This window comes from Gavia stellata, chromosome 4, assembly GCF_030936135.1.
Source record: "Gavia stellata isolate bGavSte3 chromosome 4, bGavSte3.hap2, whole genome shotgun sequence".
Taxonomy (NCBI): Eukaryota; Metazoa; Chordata; class Aves; order Gaviiformes; family Gaviidae; genus Gavia; species Gavia stellata.
In genome coordinates this window covers 68189161-68207666 of record NC_082597.1, presented here as the reverse complement: position 1 = coordinate 68207666, position 18506 = coordinate 68189161, and the positions used below count along the sequence as shown (strand labels likewise).

Sequence of the window (18506 nt, the reverse complement as noted above, 5' to 3'; positions counted from 1 at the left end):
AAAACATGCTATTTAGTCCGGACAAGTGAATAGTCAACCCCATTGAGGGCTCTGTTTATAAAGCTATATTTTTGGCGCTTACTTGAAGGGCAGACACTCTAACTCATATTCAAAGATGCCCTTTCTCCAGACAGCTCGTTTGGTGCTAAATGGGAAGTACCAGACGTACACCCCACTCTTCCCAAATACTTCAGTCATAGCAGAAATGTTTCCTGCTAGTGGGTTAAATTCCAGTTACCTCCAATGGCTTGTTTCAGACAGAAGTTCCTAAACTTTTGATGCAGCATAAGAATTGAAACAAACTTTGTTCTTTGTGCCTAAACCCTATGAATACAGCAGCCAAGGGGAATCATAGCAGCTTTCACCTCTGACGCCTTCTACACTGTGTCCAAGTCTGCTTTGGTACATAATCCCAGTCCACATGCTAAAAAATGCATATACTTCTACAGCTAGACCTGCAAATTTATGAATAACTGTTTAGGGAGTAAAGGGGATATTTCTTACAATTCAAAGCAACTTGGGAATATAAAAGCAAAATATTGTGGAAAAATTACAAAGAAAAATCTTAAAATGTCCCTTATACAAATGACCTATGATGCCACTTTGAATGGGGAAAAATGAGACATCTTTATTAGGATTTTGACAGAGCATGCACAAATACATTCTAGTGAAGCAGAATTAAATGTTTGTGAGCTGTAATCAAAAGTTACAGCTTTTCGTGAACGACAACTTTTCACAAACATGAACAAATCTACCAGAACAAAGTACACAGGGATGTTGCTCCCAGCTAGTCTCAAAAAAGTATCTGATTATCAGAGAATTACTTCCTGGCTTACATACAGGGACATTAAAATTCCAGAATATTAGGCTGCCCACAGAGTCCACCCATACTGGTAAAACTTGCATGTTTCTGAATTGATACTACTACTAATAAAAGCAACTTAAGTACAGCCATTGAATACAAGTATATACCATATTATTATTTAGATTTATTCTGACAACTATCAGAGCTGTGGCTACTGTTAATCTGCCTTTCTAAGTACAGTCACAGTGTCAACTAATTTGGGAATTACTGCAAGTTGTGGCATAGGAAGATCATGACAGATTTTTTTTTTTTTTTTTTACCTTGTGTAACCTTGCTGTATAGGGTGAGCTGACACAGCATACATTCCTATAATTAAGGCAACTGCATGAGTGCTGAAAAACTCCTACAAATATTGCATATAAATAAATCATAGGTTTAAAGCCAGAAGGAACCATTAAATGACTTCCTGTTAGTTCACATCATTATATTTCATTAAGTTCTAATGTGTCAAACCCAGTAACTTATTAAAACAAGCTACCTTCTCCAGAGGTGCAATCATTTTTTGATTTGAAGATAGAGATGGAGAATTTGTAACCTCCACAAAGTTTCTTATAATAAAGGAAAACGCACAATCTTTCTGTTAAAAATGTATGCACTTTTTTATTAACTTCAGGTTCAGATTGTTGGTTCTTGCTCAGCCTGTCTCTGCTGGATAGAAAGGTCTTTGGTAGTTTTTCATCTTCAAGATACATGTATATTCATCAGTCTTCTTAATGTAATACAACATGAGCTCTTGCACAACCTTTTCTCTTCTGCTGAATCATCTGTGGTTCAGTGCCTTACCCAATATTTCAACATCCTTTCTGAAATGTATGCACTCCTTCCTTACCTAAATAAGGCTACACAACAATAAAGTTTTCCCCTATTGCTCATTTTTCTCCTATTTACGCACGAAACATTTTCTTATCTTGGCTCACAATAAGAACATTTGTCTAGTTCTAACCTTTAATCCTCTGTAGGACAGTCTCTGTATTCCTATAATCAGCCATTTTGGAGATCTTTCAAATTCTGTGCTCCTACATACATAACCTGGCATTTAGTTGTATTGAAATGATGCAAGTCACACATTACTAACTTAAAAATTAGCTAAAAAACCTAATCAGACTTTGGAGTAAAAGCCATTTTTTGTTTTCTACGCAAAAATTGTGGAAGAAAATTGACTAATATAGGTCTTGGAACTTTTCCCAGGAAACCCTTTTGGAAATGCCAATAATTCTTTACTGACATCTTAAAGGGTAGTTGTCAGTGGTAGAAAGCACTTGGCTTTTTAAAGCAGTTCTTGGCTTGAAGGTCCACATTTGTTTTGGCAACATAAAGCAACATTTCACATGATCACATGATGTCACACAGAAAAAGCATGTACAATACTTTGCATTTCCTGCCCTTGGACAAATATTCACACTTCCAAATAAAATGGATTTACAGATCAGCACTACTGTAGTTTCGCCCATCACCACCCCCTCGAGTAGGAAGGGTTCATAGCCTAGTGACAAATTAAGAATAAAGTTCAAGCTGCACTTTGATTTTGACACACCAGCACATCTATTAGGAATGTTGTCATTTTATTCTGTTCAGTCTTTCAAGTAATAAGGAATACTGGTAAGGAAGACAAGAAATTAAACATTTACATCCTTCTTCCCCCAATACTTCCTCCCAATCTTACAAACCTGAATGTCAAAGCCTACAGTCTTTATCCAGACATGCTTCATGGCTTTCAAGTAAGGAAAATTTAATTTCATAGGCAATTCTTTAGCTTGTAAGAGTTGAAAATAAACAGAAACCCATTTATTTCTATAGGTTCAAAAGACCTTTTTGCTAGCTTCCTATCAGCTGAATTTAAGTAGATGGATCCTACTGAATAAGCAGCTAATACTTCATTATGCAGCAATTTGCAGAAGCAGGACCTGTGATAACTTCGATATCTTATCTTCAAACCAGTAGCATGTTATTTCAAATACAAGCTCACTTTAATTAGCTAGACTTATCTGAGAAAGTACTAGTCAAAGAAGAAAGAGTGAGACTAAATGATGGATAGCATTATTTAATAACCTTCCTCTACTGTCCACATAGCATCAGCACCCAACTTGTTCATGAATCAGCCTCTGAACAGTTCAGCATTTTCAGCTAAACTAATCAGTGCAACATAATTTAAAACAGCCTCTTGTAAGTTGTAGTAGTAGTTGAGCATCTAGGTACAGACTGTCAGCCACCCACACTAAAGTCTGTTTGTGATGAATTTGACTTCAAGAACACATACAAAATAAAAGCCACAGTACAGGACCATAAGGGACAGCAAGCTTGTCACAAAAAGGATACAGAATTGAAGTGGGCCATGACTTCTTAAGGGAATTTCCCCTCCTGCATTGCTTTAGCCGATGCTATAAAAACAATGCTTTCTCTAAATCTTGACAGCACAAAAATATCTTTTGCATCTCCACCTCTCCCAAACACTGAATGAGAATCTTCTTGTCACTACCACATCCAAAAGAAAATGCCTGCTTTCACACACTAAGTTGTTTTCAGTGGGAAAGGAAGTGCTGGTAGCCTATAGGTGTATACCTGAGAAAGATATTATTCTGCTTCTGTCACATTTAACAAGGTAGGAAAGGTACAGTAGGAAACAGAGGCACTCAAATCCCTTTTCCAACACAGATCTGCTCTCAGTCGACAAGATTTGCTGATGCTACAGTAAAAGCATGAATACCCGCAATTATAAACTGTGCTGAAGCCATGTTGTAACCCTTTTCATGATTTCATCTGTGTTCTAGAATTGCCATGTCCTGATGTCTGGTATGAAGATAAACATCATATAGCTAGAGTTATATTTATCATGTGGCAAACTAGGCACCTGCTCTTCCGCCCCAATTTCAGTTGAGTAGCAACAACTGCTGTAGCAAAAGTTGACCATGATTTCTTGGTACATAACAATGACATTGTTTAAGGCTACAAAGATAGATCATATGGTGAAGGAAGTTACTAGATGCCTTTTATTATGGGCTTCTGCTATGTGTTAAGATAAACTGGGAGGAAGGGGATGAGAAGATGACACTCGATAGTGTAGTATTTCCCTCCCACCAAACACTCAAAACAAGTGCAGATGTTGCTGGTTCTTGCAGATGAGGTTATCTTTTTCCACCGTATTAGATCAGTCAGGTTTGTCCCAAGGAGGTTAGAACCAAGCAAAGGGAAGCCATTTTAAAATAGTTACACTGTCAAGGGGAGAGTCAGATGTAATACACTTTAGTACATACTTTCTATATGTGGTCTTTTTCAAAGAAAATTTCCAGTTACATCCTGAAGTGCCTAAGCACCAAACCAGTAATCATTTAAACCATTTTAAAAGCTGCTTCTCACATAGGAAAAGGTCAGTCAAGCTATTCAGATCTTGAACTAGATTCTTCCATGATTATTAATTTCATTATAACCATATATGTGGTTTATAATATGCTCCAAATAAAGGTGAAGGCCAGTATACACTGACCCCTATCACAGATACGAAGGTAAGATGCAGTCATAAGTATATTCCTGATACATCAGTCATCATGTACTTTCTATGTCAGTCTTACCAGGTGCCATCTCTCAGCTGATGCAGCAGTATAATCTGGCATGTTAGGAATGGCTCATGTACAATGTCATACATTAACTGCAGATTGCCTCAAGCCCTCTGTCACTGGATGCGAGCAAACAGACAGGCAGGAGCTGCTCTCACATATGACTATTCCAGCAATGTCCCGTTCCTAAAACTAGGATGCCAGCTAATACCTCAGCTTCAGCAGACCCGTAGTTCATTCTCTAAGCAATAGATTTTTGCTTTCAAGTTTTTTAGTTCTCCTTGAATTTTACGAGTTAGTCTGTTTCCTTGGCGGACCTCATGTAGAATTGCAAGATCCTGGTCTGGTCCAATATTTAGAGTCACCTAAAAAGGAAAAGAAAAACAAATTAAGAAAAACAAAGCTGTACAGAATACAATCTAGAGAGTATTATGATAAGGATATGAGGGAGAGAACTCTAAAGGAGACCCTTGTAGCTAGCAAAGAGGATGCTTAAGCTAATACCACTAGGCCAATACATATCACCAATAGAAAGGTGCTCCAGAACCAAAAATAAAGAACAAAGCTTTCATACATTATGGTGTTATATTACTGTTGAGGAAGAAAGCTGGACAGAATATAACCAAGTTTACCCATCACCTGTTGACTCACTTCTAATTCCTGTATTGTTTAGAGACCCACAAAAAGAGGCAAGTTAAAATATTTATCAACTAACTTTTATCTAGTTTTAAGTACCTCACCTGATATGATGACATTTTGTCATCTTTTGCTACTAGAACTAGAGGTGGTTTAACTGCTGCGGCCAACCTGCTGCCTTCTGAACTGCATACGATTTAAGAGCAGTTCAAGTACAACACCTAGTCTCAGGCCATGCCATATGGCCCATACCAAGCTGAACAAGGGCTGCTGGATAATCAGAATTCCTGATGGCAAGCTAGCCAGGGCTGCCATTTCCCGTCACCCTGGAACTGGATAGCATGCCAGACCTGTCACTTTCAATAGCAGAGCAGCACAGACTTGGCAGCTGCTCTCACAGCCCTCTTTTCTCTCCATCGTTTAAGGTGTCTCATTGTCATCATGTAGTTCTTGGTCAAAGATTTTAATATGCAAATCAGGAAATTTAGTCATCTGTAGTCATTTTGACCTCAAGTGATGAGAAGGATTTAAAGATCACTCTGGAGACTTCTAGCAAGTATTTTGTTCCTCTGCCCTCTTGTGGTTAAAAGTGTAAAGAAATTAAGAATACAATTAAGAGCACGCCCACAGTTACAAAACATACAGGTCTGTAGTTAAGGTATAATAGACAATTTTTCCCCCTATTCACATATGCTGTTTATTCCTTAAAGAATAAAGTTTAAAAACCCGCAGCCCAACAAAAAAAAAAAATCGAAGCCTTTAGTGAAGACAAATGTGTTAGTCTAAGTAAACTGAACTGTGCGACAAAAATATGGAAAACAAATTAATTGGTGGCCCTGCCAGACTCCCGAAAGAGAGTCAGTTGGACAAAAGCTCTCAAGCACATCTTAGGCAAATATCCCATCCTAAACTCCAAACAACATCAAGGCTGTGGCTTCCCTTCTAAGCTGTTCTGATGTTCATCTACACATCTGGAAGCTACTACAGAGTACACAGCTTCAACTTCCAGCATTGTTTCTGCAGTGATTTTTGCAGAGTTACAAAGGAGATATTAACAAAGCAATAAATAGAATATTCACAATACTTAAGTCAATTATCTCCCTCTTACTGCAACAAAGCCAAACACTATGGCCCCCAGAAAAAAAATGAATCATAATTTTCTTGCAGTATATACTTCTGAAACAAACTACTTTACTGCCTTGCAATTTTGAGACAGCTAAGTGAGCTACAGGTATCAGGTAAGAACTTTCAAAGTTGCAACAAAAATACACAGCTAATCTATAATCAGGACAGTTCCTAGCAAACTTGATGCCTGACTGATTAACAAAGACAAATCTTTTTTGCTTCATAAAATACGTAAGAGGGCAAGTTTTGTCAAATATTAATATCTAAAGGAGCACGCACTTAGGAAAGAAATTATTTCCTTAACTCTAGGCAAATATTGCATTTAAATACTGAGAATACACCTCTATAGGGTAAGCCCATAATAGCCTGCCTCAGAAATGCTTAGCTATTACCTTAAAAAGCTGCTTCTCTACATCTTTCAGCTTCTGCCGAAGCTGTTTAATGTCATTCTTGAAGCCTTCCACTTCCATATTACGACGTTTTTCCAAGGCCTCATATCGCTGAGTCATCAGTTTCAGGCGCTTCCCCATCTTTTCTGAGCGTTCCTATGGAGATGAAAACTCAATAGGGTACACAAAATAAAGGCTGCAAGATCATCGCATAGCTAGCAGATGATTACAAACTAATTACCTTAAAGAGTTCTCTGCCAACATCTCCCTCCTCACGAATCCTAGCCAGCTCGCCTTCCAGGGTGACACACTGCTCTCTATACATGTTTGATAGGTGCTGTTCCTGCATTAGCTGTTCTTGCAGCGACTAGGACATAGGAGGAACAGAAAGAATCAACTCAAAAGCCAGTGCTCACAAAATTTCCCCTGCTCTGGAAAAGCAAGTGTGACAGACTGACAATATGCCACGCAAATAAAAATTAACAACTGGAGCTACAGATAATGAAATCACTAGGTAAGGACAATATTCTAACAGCACTTCCACTACCAAGAACTTTTAATTAGGTTATCAGTTCTGCATGACTCCTCATCATTAGTTAAAGAACTCTCTCCTCCTTAAAAATAATATTCAACTAATGCTGTAATTCCCCTTTTCACAGCTGCTTGCCCAGTACTGCATTTCAGAAACATCTGCATTCAGTGGTAGATGAAAATATTTCCCTATTGCCTGTTTACCCACTTCAGATCTCCCAGCTTCTCATTGGAAGTATACCAGAAGTGGAAGAAAAGTCCTGACTACTGTAGAAGAGCTGGGGGACATCAGTTGAAAGGACTTACTCCTGACAGCAGCAACGAAGATATAGACACTGCATTCTGAGTCCATTAGCTGAGAGCATTTACACTAAAAGAAAGGCATGTGCAACTATCAGGTTAAAAACTGCTGGCCCACATATCACGTGGCTTGCAGAAGTAGGGATTTGCTCTGGGCATAAAAGAAATTGACAGTGAAGTGCTACCATAAATCCTAACTATACATTTCATCTGAAATTTGCAAGCAATGCTGATTTTGAGGCAGGAGAAGTTTTTTTACATTAGTGCAAACAACAACATAACTTATGGCAAGCCAGTACAGCTTTGAAACAGCTGCTAGCTACTGCCTATCTTGGCAAAACCCAGATGCTTGCAATTTTCTAATCAAAAACTGTTAAAGAGCCTCTACCTGGGACAAAAAAATTACCTTTATTTCTCTGCTGTGGAGTTTCCAAGCTCTATCATCTGCTCGAAGCATCTTCTTGGTATCTCTCTGCTTCTTCTCTCTCCCTGGCTCCTTGCTGATAATAAGCTGATCCAGATCTTTGTCAAGTTTCCTCAACAGACTGTCCTTCTCTGCCATCCATGCTTTCTCATTGGCTCGGGCATCAAACTTGAGCTGGAGAAAGTCACGGGTACTCTCATATAAAAGATTTTGGGTCTTATGGAGTCTGTAAAAAGGGATCCCAGTGGAGTTAATCAACATCTTTCCTTGTTCCTACCTTATTTTCCTCAGTCATCATTGCAAATTGGAAGAAGCATGGAGGGAAAAGACAGGTACTTCCCTAACAAGTTTAGCTCTTCTCATCTAATGAAAGAAGTGATAGTCTTCCAATGTGAAGTAGGATTTTTAATATGCAGATTACTCCATTCGTCTTCTTCCACACATACTACCAAACCAATGGCTGCATAATTTGCTTTTCTGCCTGCTGCAGGAAGCAACATACTGAAAGCCAAAATATTTCTATTCTTCCTCTCTCTTCTCATCTCATGACTACATCACGGTCATTCTCTCACACTCACTTATCTGTTATAATTTTGATCTTGTCTTGGTCCCTCTGATGCTGGACCTGGGCTTCCTCCATGTGAATCTGCCTGTCCTCCAGTAGTGCCTCAACCTGTTCCTTGGACAGTCGTGTCTGTTCTTCTATCTGAGCTTGCAGGGCCTCCACCTGAAAAAGCAAGCACAGACATTACTGAGTAAGACCTCACAGCAGCTCTGCTCCTGTCTTTGCAAGTCTCTCTTAAATTCCAAGATTCAGATCAAAGACTCTACCCGATAACACCTTTGAGAGTTCTAATTTCTCATATTTTTATTTTTGTTTTAATGCTAAGTATTTCAAACAACTAAAACATTCTAAGAAAAAAATCATGCTATAGGCAAGACAGGCATATTATAAGCAGCAACAATAGATTGAAGATATTGGAAAGATTTAAATTGCACACAGGATGTGACAAATCCTGTGGAATATGCAGAGACAATTCTGTCCCTATGCTACCATCTTCCAAAGAAATGGTGATATAAAAATACCTAAATTCTAGGAAGGCAGCAAGTCCATGTCTTGAACAAAAGAAATTATTCAACCAGAATGAATTACTACATGTAAACGGGATAATGAGTGAAGGAGAGGGATGCAAAAATCTTGATCTAGGGCACATAGTCAGGAAGACAAATTGGAACAAGTAATTGAAAAATGTGCATCTGGCCTATGTGTAAGAAATTATTGGAAAAAAACTTGGCATGTATTTAGATCACTTATTTTTATGACAATTTTTTATGATGCTTTTGCTTCAGAATAAATGTTGTTATACAGCTAACTGGCCACTAGGTCAGTCACCACTGCCCTTAAACAAAAAAAACCACTAAAAAAATAAAGAAATCTATCTGTTGTACAAGTTTGCTCTCTAATTTGCTTTTCTTGACTCATCCTTCCTCATGCTTTACATACAGCTTCTGGTATCTTTGTGAATTCATGATTCTGTACATTTTATCTTTCATTCTATCATACTAGCTACACCCTATCTTTCACTGAAGTCTAGCAAAGGGAACATTTCATTGTACTAGTGCATCTTATCAGGGCTGCCTAATTCCATCTCAGACACATAGCTTTTGTCAGACTTCCACAAAATACCCAACCCTGCAGATCTCCTGTGGGTTTAATGTAAATTCATAGCCACAGTCAAATTACGTCAGATAACATCAGTTACACATTCTGTATTTAAAGGCAACACATTCCAGTTGACATTACTGGAAGATCTGCTTATGTAAAGCTTCCAGAATCAGACAGAAGTTCTTAAATCTAAGCCTACATTCACTGCAAAGAAACAGCTAAGTAAACTGATAGAAAGTGGGAATCCATAGTAACATGTGGGGACTGATAAAATTGGTATGTCTACATCTTATCTAAGCAGACAGCATATTTGTCTATCATAACTTCCTGGACAGCCAGGAATCATGTCCATTGCTTAGAAAATGTTTTTACCTGAAGTAGGAGTGTTTGATTATCTCTCTGATATCTCTCAGGACTTTCTGGTTTCTCTCCTTTTGCTGCTGGTTTTGAAGTGCTCCTCTTGGTGCCTATTGCAGAAATTTAACAGAAGTAGCAAAGGGTTTTCCAGTCTACCTGCAGTACATTTCCAAGCATGAAATATTGCATGTTCTTGCAGGCCTACAAGAACAGGAAAAAGCTTGCCACTGCTACAGTCACAAGGACTTCTAGGAGGTCTAGCTGGAAGAACAGAGTTTCAGAACTTACAGTGACCGCATACCTTTATCCCACACTATCACACCACAATATTTAGGCAACCTACTAATTTTCTTGGCATATATAGAAAGCAAACTTAAATTTTCTTAAATAAATGATGAATAGGCAGATGACACAGCTGCACAAGCATCAAGCCTTGAATGAGTTTTGAGCTTGTTGGCTAATTTCAGTGAACTTGGAAGAGGCAGTTCTTTCAAAAGAGAAAATCAGTAAGTAGGCATACAGACCCACACAGTCTACACTAAAGGCAGGCAGAACCTCACACCTTGGAACGGCTGTGGCTAAGGGTGCCTCTCCAGTTGGTATGTGCATAGTTCCAGAACAGCCATTCCATGGTCATACCAGCCTCTTCCTTAGCTGAGCAGATCATGGACATGAGAGCTAGCTCAGGTTATTTTAAAAGATCTTGAAGGGAAGCCAAGAGTACTGCATGTACATGTACACACACATGGATACATTTAGGGAACTCAATGGAAATATACGGAAGTATTCAGAGTAAGGAATTATTTTGGTATACCAGACACAAACATAGAGAAACAAGTATCAATAGCTGAAATGCTGTTAATCAGCTTGGTGTGGTACCTGTTCCAGAAGTATCATTTTGTTCATGTGACTCCCTGGATTTAGCTGGCCTTTGCAAAATAGTAACCTATAGAAAAAGATCAGATATCTGCACTGAACATCTGACTTCTCCAGAGTTGCAATGGTCAAGAACAGATCTTAAAGAGTAAAATGAGATACCTGAAAGAACAGCATTACCTTACTTCTACCACAAGACAAGGAAGACATTCACAAGTGTAATGTCCATGTTGAAAAGTTTTCTTTATCATGGCTGAGTTTTGCCATTTCTGCCTCTATTGTTTTTTCACCGAAACAACTGGAAAGTAATCCTGCCTTTGGTGGCTTCATTAGGATGAGAATCAGCACCCTCAGCAGGAAAAGGAGCATTTTGTGGACAGAGAGGAGAAGAGGAAGGTGAAGATGAAGATGATGTTACTTCCTTCTTTCATACTCCTTCTTGCTTAGCAAGACAGAGAAACATGAAGCTTGATTTATCAGCACATTCAATCAAGCTAACGAACAAGCCTGGGATAAAAGCTAACTGATAAAACTATTGACTGTTGAACTGAAACTCACTTAAAAACAGGAGGCCATAAGGGAGCAGGTTATAACCCCAATGCTTATCTTGAGGTCGATGCTATATAATAGGCCTAATTTTTGAGCTACCCTGTATCAGGGAATTTTAAAGCTTCTGCAAGATTTTTGAACTGCTTGAGCAGTGCTGAGCAACCACAAACAACGCAGCATATTTCAGCCTTTTTCTGCACCTTATTCCAAGGTAAATCCTATATTCCATCATAGTGTCTGTATGTCCGAATCATTCATGATTCATTACTTTCTTGAGTAGGTTCAACTACACTGTACTTCATATGCACTGCCATTTAATCAATTTGACATTATTTCTGAAATATGTGATATAATATTGCCTAGAGGGGATGGCTATTCTGCATTCTCCTGCCCAGGAAACTGCTGCAGCAACCTCAACACTGCTTTATTCTTTACTGAGGCCCTAAGAGATCAGCACTCAGACAGCTGATCTTCAAACACTGCACCTGATCATTTCCTGCACTTCCTTTTTTTCTTTTTCTCTTTGTGGTGTTCTCTCCAACTTCTCAATGATCATTTGCCAGATGGCTTCAGACTCCTATGAGACATTTAGGAGGCTGATCTAGAGGTATGCTTTGAAGGTAGAAGGGGACTGATGCTAAAAGGACCTACTTCCAGTGTGCTTGTTCCTATTTATCTGTCAGCAGCTATACTAAAACCTGATGTTGCTACAGATCCCTCCTGCTTTGGGCTCATTTAGCAACTTTAGACTTGCAGGACAGATCTGGTCTGTGGTCAGCCTCTGAGGTACAGATATTCACATTACAATCAAAAGCAGAGTTCTACAGAAAAATGGAACTTGCCTTATGTGGAGGCTCCTTGTGAAAATATGTAACTTCTCCTTTGTCTGTTCCCACTAAAGCCAGGAGATGTTGAATTTTTTTTCTATCCTCCAGTTCCCTGGAATTCAAAAAAAGTGGTCAGCACACTGCTATTTTTAAGTACAAGACATTGTGACACACTGATCTTCTAGGTTACTTGTTAATGCTTACAAGTTTTCCAAACTGTTGCAGTTCTTGAGAATACTGCTTTAAAAACAAACTCCCAAAGACACTACTGATGTTGCCAACATAAGAACACCACCACCAATTCCACTGGCATTGGGGAGCATTCCTCTTTTCAAATGACAATACTGCATAGGCTGATACAGCAACAGCACATGGTAGAAAAGAGTTTCTATTCCAGAGTTATGAATTACCTAAAATCCTTTCAGATACTTCATTCAGCATATTGTAGTGTCCATTGTTTTTAAAGCAAACTACATTAAGGGCTGTATCAGACTTTTGTCACGCTCTTGAGAAGTGCCAAAGCACACCAACAGACGTTTTGACTTAAGTTCTTAAAACTTGAACAGAAACCTTGACATTATCACCAACAAAAGTCTGAAGAAGGTTGGGAACTCCTTTGCCACTAGCAGCTAGTCTGGTACAGCAAGTTATATTCCAGTTCACCAACTAAATGGCTTTAAAAAGGAGTGGCTGTCAGCATGATTTCATCGAGTGAGAGGAAACTATTTGCTTTGGTCTGTTTTTTCTATTTGAGCTTAAGTGTTTTTAGGGCTGAGGGAGGAAGTTTTACCAGGCAGTTGCAAGGTCTGTGTATTTGGTTTGTGTGGCAAGGTTTTGGTAGCGGCAGGGCTACAGGGGTGGCTTCTGTGAGAAGCTGCTAGAAGCTTCCCCTCTGTCCAACAGAGTCAACACCAGTTGGTTCCAAGACAGACCCAATGCTGGCCAAGGCTGAGCCAATCGGCAACAGTGGCAGAGCCTCTGTGATAACATATTTAAGAAGGGGAAAAAACTGCTGCACAACAGCAGCTGGAAGAGAGAGGAGTAAGAATACATGAGAGAAACAACTCTGCAGACACCAAGGTCAGTGAGAAGAAGGAGGGGGGAAGAGGAGCTCCAGGCGCTGGAGCAGAGATTCCCCTGCAGTCTGTGAAGACCATGGTGAGGCAGGCTGTTCCCCTGCAGCCCATGGAGGTCCATGGTGGAGCAGATATCCACCTGCAGCCTGTGGAGGACCCCACAACAGAGCAGATGGATGCACCCAAAGGAGGCTGTGACCCCATGGAGAGCCTGCACTGGAGCAGACTCCTGGCAGGACCTGTGGCCCCATGGAGAAAGGAGCCCACGCTGGAGCAGGTTTGCTGGCAAGACTTGTGACCCCGTGGGGAACCCACGCTGGAGCAGTCTGCTCCTGTAGGACTGCACCCCATGGAAAGGGCCCATGCTGGAGCAGTTCATGAAGAACTATAACCATGGGAAGGACCCATGTTGGAAAAGTTCATGGAGAACTATCACCCATGGGTGGGACCCCACGCTGGACCAGGGGAAGAGTGTGAGGAGGAAGGAGCGGCAGAGACAACATGTGATGAACTGACTGCAACCCCCATTCCCCTTCCCACTGTGCCGCTGGCAGGGAGGAGACAGAAAATGTGGGAGTGAAGTTGAGCCAAGGAAGGACGGAAGGGTGGGGGGGAGGTGTTTTAAGATTTATTTTTATTTCTCATTATCCTACTCTGATTTGATTGGTAATAAATTAATTTCCCCAAGTTGAGCCTGTTTTGCCCCTGACAGTAACTGGTGAGTGATCTCCCTCCCTGTCCTATCTTGACCCATGAGCCTTTTGTCATGTTTTTTCTCCCCCTGTCCAGTTGAGGAGGGGGAGGGATAGAGCAGCTTGGTGGGCACCTGGCATCCAGCCAAGGTCAACCCACCACAGTCTGCTTAAACCAGAACCTCTACATTCAAACTTGCAACTCATAATTGAAATCTCTGTTCAACTTCTGCTCTTCCTTCTACTACCAGAACAGAAGGAATAGTAAGTGGAAACATATTAGCAGCCCAACAGATCGCATTCTACCTCCAAGATTGGTACGATTTCATAGGAGCCCTCCCTGGGAAGCGTGGCATAATCGCTTCTCTGAAGACTCTGGATCTGGATGAGAACTAGAACATAATGCATGCAGTGGCTACTGCCCGTGACCCAGCCTACCATCTACGACAGCATACCTGATTTTCAGCCGGTCATTCTCTGAGTAAAGACGAAGGACATGCTCCCTCTCCTGGAAGAGGTAGACTTGCATATCACTCAAAGCCTTTTGCAACTCTGCAATCTCCTCTTCTCGCTGACGTACTTCCCATTGCAATTTGTGCTAGGTAGAGAGAATGAGGTACTTTAAATGATACAGAGCATTGGGCAACACTTACAAACTTCAAACTGCTTGTGCCCTGAGCCTGTAACTGGTATAGAACAACTGCCAATTCAAATGAATTATTTTATTCTTTTGCAAAATTTGACCAGATGAGGGCAGTATTGGAAAAATTATTAAAAACATTTCATCAGGGAGTTCAGAGCCCTGAGAATCATTGTCACTATACAACAGCCAAATAAGGCCTAAGCTAGGGTCTCCAGCTTCCAGTGGTTGCACTTCTGCACTGGCAGTCAGAGTGGCACAGGTATGGGGAGCCTGACATCAGCAAAAACCTAGCAAAGTCTCTGTAATAGCACTTACTCTTAAAAGAAATTACTGAAGAATAAACATTAAAATATCCATATGGTTTAGTAGTGACAAATCTAGCTAGTTACTAAGTCTCATTAATGATTTCCTACCTGGTGTGGAAAACTAACAAACCTTTCAGAAAATCATTCCCATAGGAGAAAAGGCACTGTTTTGGAACCTGACCTTTTTTTCCCCATATGTTGAATGAAAGTAACTTCTACACTACATATTTCCCAAGGGCTTTCAGGATGCTTCATTTCCAGTATTTGAGGAGGCACCTCTATCACCTCAGAAGTGATCATTCTATTCCCAAAGGGTCATTCACAATTACAAAGATGACTGCTAGACAGATGTATGCTATAAGGCATATCAGAGCACTGAATATCTTAGAGATATTCTGAAAAATTTCTTCCTCTTAAAAGGCAAAGATTTTTAGGTTTTGGAGTTTCTTTTAAATTCCTATTTACTTGCTGTGTACCATACTGCTTAATAGCCTATGGCCAAGCTTATGAATTCCACTGCAGTAAATACAAATTATAACCATATTTCAAAGACCATTACATTTGGACAAAAGAGCACTCATTCTTCACTACGAGAAACAAGGGCAAGAAGTTGGACAACATGGGAACTGAACATCTAAACCCAGGCTTTAATTTAAAAGAAACAAACCAGAAACAAACAACGCACTGTGAAGATATAACCAAACTATAACTTAAGAAGACTATCCTACAGGCATGTTTCTGTTTGCTTTGACAGAGGACAGACAGCTAGATTTTACAATCAAACCCTGAAATCTACTTATTTCTTCTTAGCTCCGTTCTACCACATTACCACTAAATCTTAAGACCATCTGTGCCGAGTTTTCAACTGAAGAAAAATACTAAGTTTTTATAAGGATACGTAGTACATCATCATTCAAAAACTCTTTTCCTAACCTGCTCATCATACGTTTCTTTGTATCTCTCCAGCCTTTTTACCAAATCCTCATGTTCCTCATCAAAGTCAGCAATCTTCTTGCGGTAGTATTCCAGCAGTTCCCGGGAGGGACGGAGAAAGGCCAAGCGCTCATTGATTGAAGGGAGAGGAGTGAAGTCCTCCTGACTTGGAGACTGAGAACTAGCATATCTGGATGAGACGTGGGGGGTTGCCAGCCTGGACAGAAACAATTTCTAATGACATGTAAGCTTCAGAAAATAAAATAAAAAACCTTCCAAAATAGTTAAAAATAGATTTTCAGTTTTAACACAGGTTCAATTTTAAACACAAATTAGCTTGTCTGTGGTCCACGTATTAACAGGAGATCACAACATTTAGGAGAACCAAAATCTTTGATATAGAAAAACTTGCAGGGTTACTATATTGTGGAGATGGGGTTACACAGAAAAGTGAGAAAGAAAAACGTTATGGAGGGAAAGTCTCATGGGTTATTTTGGGAGGGTGAACATGAAAGGAAGAGGTAGCAAGAAGGAGAAAAAGGGGACAAAAAAATCCATTGTTGTGCAAGTAGAAGCAGCAGCCACTGTAAGACAAACAGGAAGACATAATCTGTGAGGTCACTGTCTGATATGCAGAGAGAAAAACACTTTCTAAAGACAGATTGTTGAATAAAGACAATAATTCAGGTTAACTGAAGCACCAGCCACCATAATTGAAGGTGTAGGTCTGCAAATCTACATGCTTTCCTTTCTGGTGTACTTGATGTTCCTATCCACATAGCTTGTCCACCCTTGATGGTGAAATGGAAGCTTCCAAGTTCTTGAATTTCATGTTGAAGTACTAGATGGAAAGCATGTCACTATTACATAAATCAAATCAAGAATTTGTATGTGTAACTACAGATCTGTTTTTTATTGTAAGCAATGTTTACTGCATTCAAAGTCTGCTCAAACAAGCCCCAAATTTGCAAATAGAGCTGCACACAGAATTCAAAATTCTCTTGGAAAGTGTTCTTTCCATTACTTATGTTGATCTGACAAAAACTTTTTTTACGATACCATGAGTAACACAAGTAAAGCGAAGAAGCCCCTTTACTGAAGATCTGCTTATTGTAACAAAAACACTGTCCAGAACCTGATTCTGGAGCCAGTGCCAGAAACTTTGATCATAAAGTGATCCAGCAGGTGATGCTGAGGCAGTGGTGATGTTTATGGACCAGCTCACCAAAGCTGCTTAGATCAGAACCCCAATGTGCTACATCCATGAAAACATGTCAAGCTCCTTAACTCCTGGCATTGTAGGAAAGTATTAAATATGCAATAACATGACTGTTTCATGTAGGAACTTTCCCACCAGCTGTGCCCGGGAATGTCTTAAGCAACACATTTGGAAAAATAAATATCAGCAACAGAAGACAACAGGTAACATAGGGACAAGGTGAATACTTTATTACTGAACTAAAGAACAGTAGAAATGGAAAGGCGTTAAGGATAAGGAAGTACAGCAGGTACAAGAGCGGAGAAAACAGTGTCCTACGTTAAGGCTCGCTACCAGACAGAAAGCGAAGAGCTCCGGGGCCAGACCCATAGTGCAGTTTCGGCGCGGGCTGACTACGGAGGCAGCCCCCACACTACCTTCTGGAGCGAGGGGAGGTCCCCGGAGAGCAGTCCGTCGCGCTCATGACGCCCCTGCGGAAGGGCCGGGCTCACAGCGGGTAGGGGACAGAAGCTTCGAGCCGGGCATCAGCCGGGCCGCCTGCGGCCCCGGGTACCCTGGGAGGCTGGCGGAGGTGGGGGTGCCCGGCGGAAACACGAGCTAAGGCGCGGTGCAGGCCCCGCTGGCAACGGCCCTAACCGCGCAGAGAAGCCCCTGGGGGGGGGGGGGGGCCCTGCTAAACAAGTCAGGGACAAGCTCCCGAGGCAGCGCGGGAGGGGGCCAGCACCACCCGCACACGGCCACCGCTACCAGCACCTCACAAACCTCTACTGAGGGAGGCCCCCAACGGCAAAATAACCGCCGTAACCGACCCTCCACAACTTAAACGGCGAGGCGACCTGCCGCCCGCCGCCTCCTCCAATCACAGGCAGTCTTCCATGCTGCGCCGACCGGCTCTACCAATCAGCGCTCGCGACACGGGCGCCAGGGGCTCCGCGCCGGCGCGCCTGGGAGTTGTAGTCCTTGGGTCGCCGGCCGGGGGGGGGGGGGGGGGCTGAGCACTGCGCGTGCGCGGCCGGCGGGGCAGTGGGAGCGCCGGTGGCAGCGCCGCACCTCGGCCTGCGGACCGGGGCGGGGGGTGGTGTTTGGGGAAGAAACATAGCGTCTTCGCTTAGTAACCCTCGTTTTACCATGGCAGGGCTGAGGGCTCTGGGCAAGAGAAATGCCACCTGCAGTGGGGACTCATTTCATCAACAGTGGCAAAAACCACCCCAAACATCCATTTTTCTTTGAACATGAACGAAACGCAGGGGTTGTGAAGCACTCACAAGAAGTTACTGGTTCGAATTCTGGCTGAATATGCACGTGTCGTTTTCAGATCATCTACGTGGTTTTCAACCTTTTCATCCCCCCCTACATCTTCCCATACCCAGCAGTGCTTAGTATTCTTCCCACAGTTCATGCAGTACACTACTTCCTAATTTAGTTGCTAAGTGTGCTGGAGAAGAACCTGCACGCTAATGAGCCAGCTTTTTTTCTTAACTTTGTTTAAAGAAATGGACTTTCTGTATTACAAAAAAAATCTAGGCTTGCTAACAAAACTGT

General features: G+C 41.2%; 1 protein-coding gene across 1 annotated transcript; it reads right to left on the bottom strand.

The window, feature by feature from the left end:
* Window positions 1-4627: 4627 nt before the first annotated feature.
* On the bottom strand, window positions 4628-17427 carry CCDC77 (coiled-coil domain containing 77). Its single transcript, XM_009816091.2, has 11 exons — window positions 17381-17427; window positions 15746-15962; window positions 14320-14462; window positions 12112-12208; window positions 10724-10790; window positions 9860-9954; window positions 8400-8548; window positions 7804-8047; window positions 6808-6933; window positions 6570-6722; window positions 4628-4781 (listed from the first exon to the last, which is right to left on the bottom strand). The coding sequence occupies exons 1-11, from the start codon at window positions 17425-17427 to the stop codon at window positions 4635-4637; spliced, it is 1485 nt and encodes a 494-aa protein (XP_009814393.2). The 3' UTR covers window positions 4628-4634.
* Window positions 17428-18506: the final 1079 nt, after the last annotated feature.

Bases quoted from the DNA above. Each gene is read 5' to 3' on its own strand.
- CCDC77 (XM_009816091.2), bottom strand. From the start codon at position 17,427: ATGAGCGCGACGGACTGCTCTCCGGGGACCTCCCCTCGCTCCAGAAG. The intron at 15,963-17,380 runs GTAGTGTGGGGG...GTTTCTGTCCAG, and splicing joins ACCTCCCCTCGCTCCAGAAG to GCTGGCAACCCCCCACGTCT. The intron at 8,549-9,859 runs GTAAAAACATTT...TTGCTTTTTCAG, and splicing joins ATCAAACACTCCTACTTCAG to GTGGAGGCCCTGCAAGCTCA.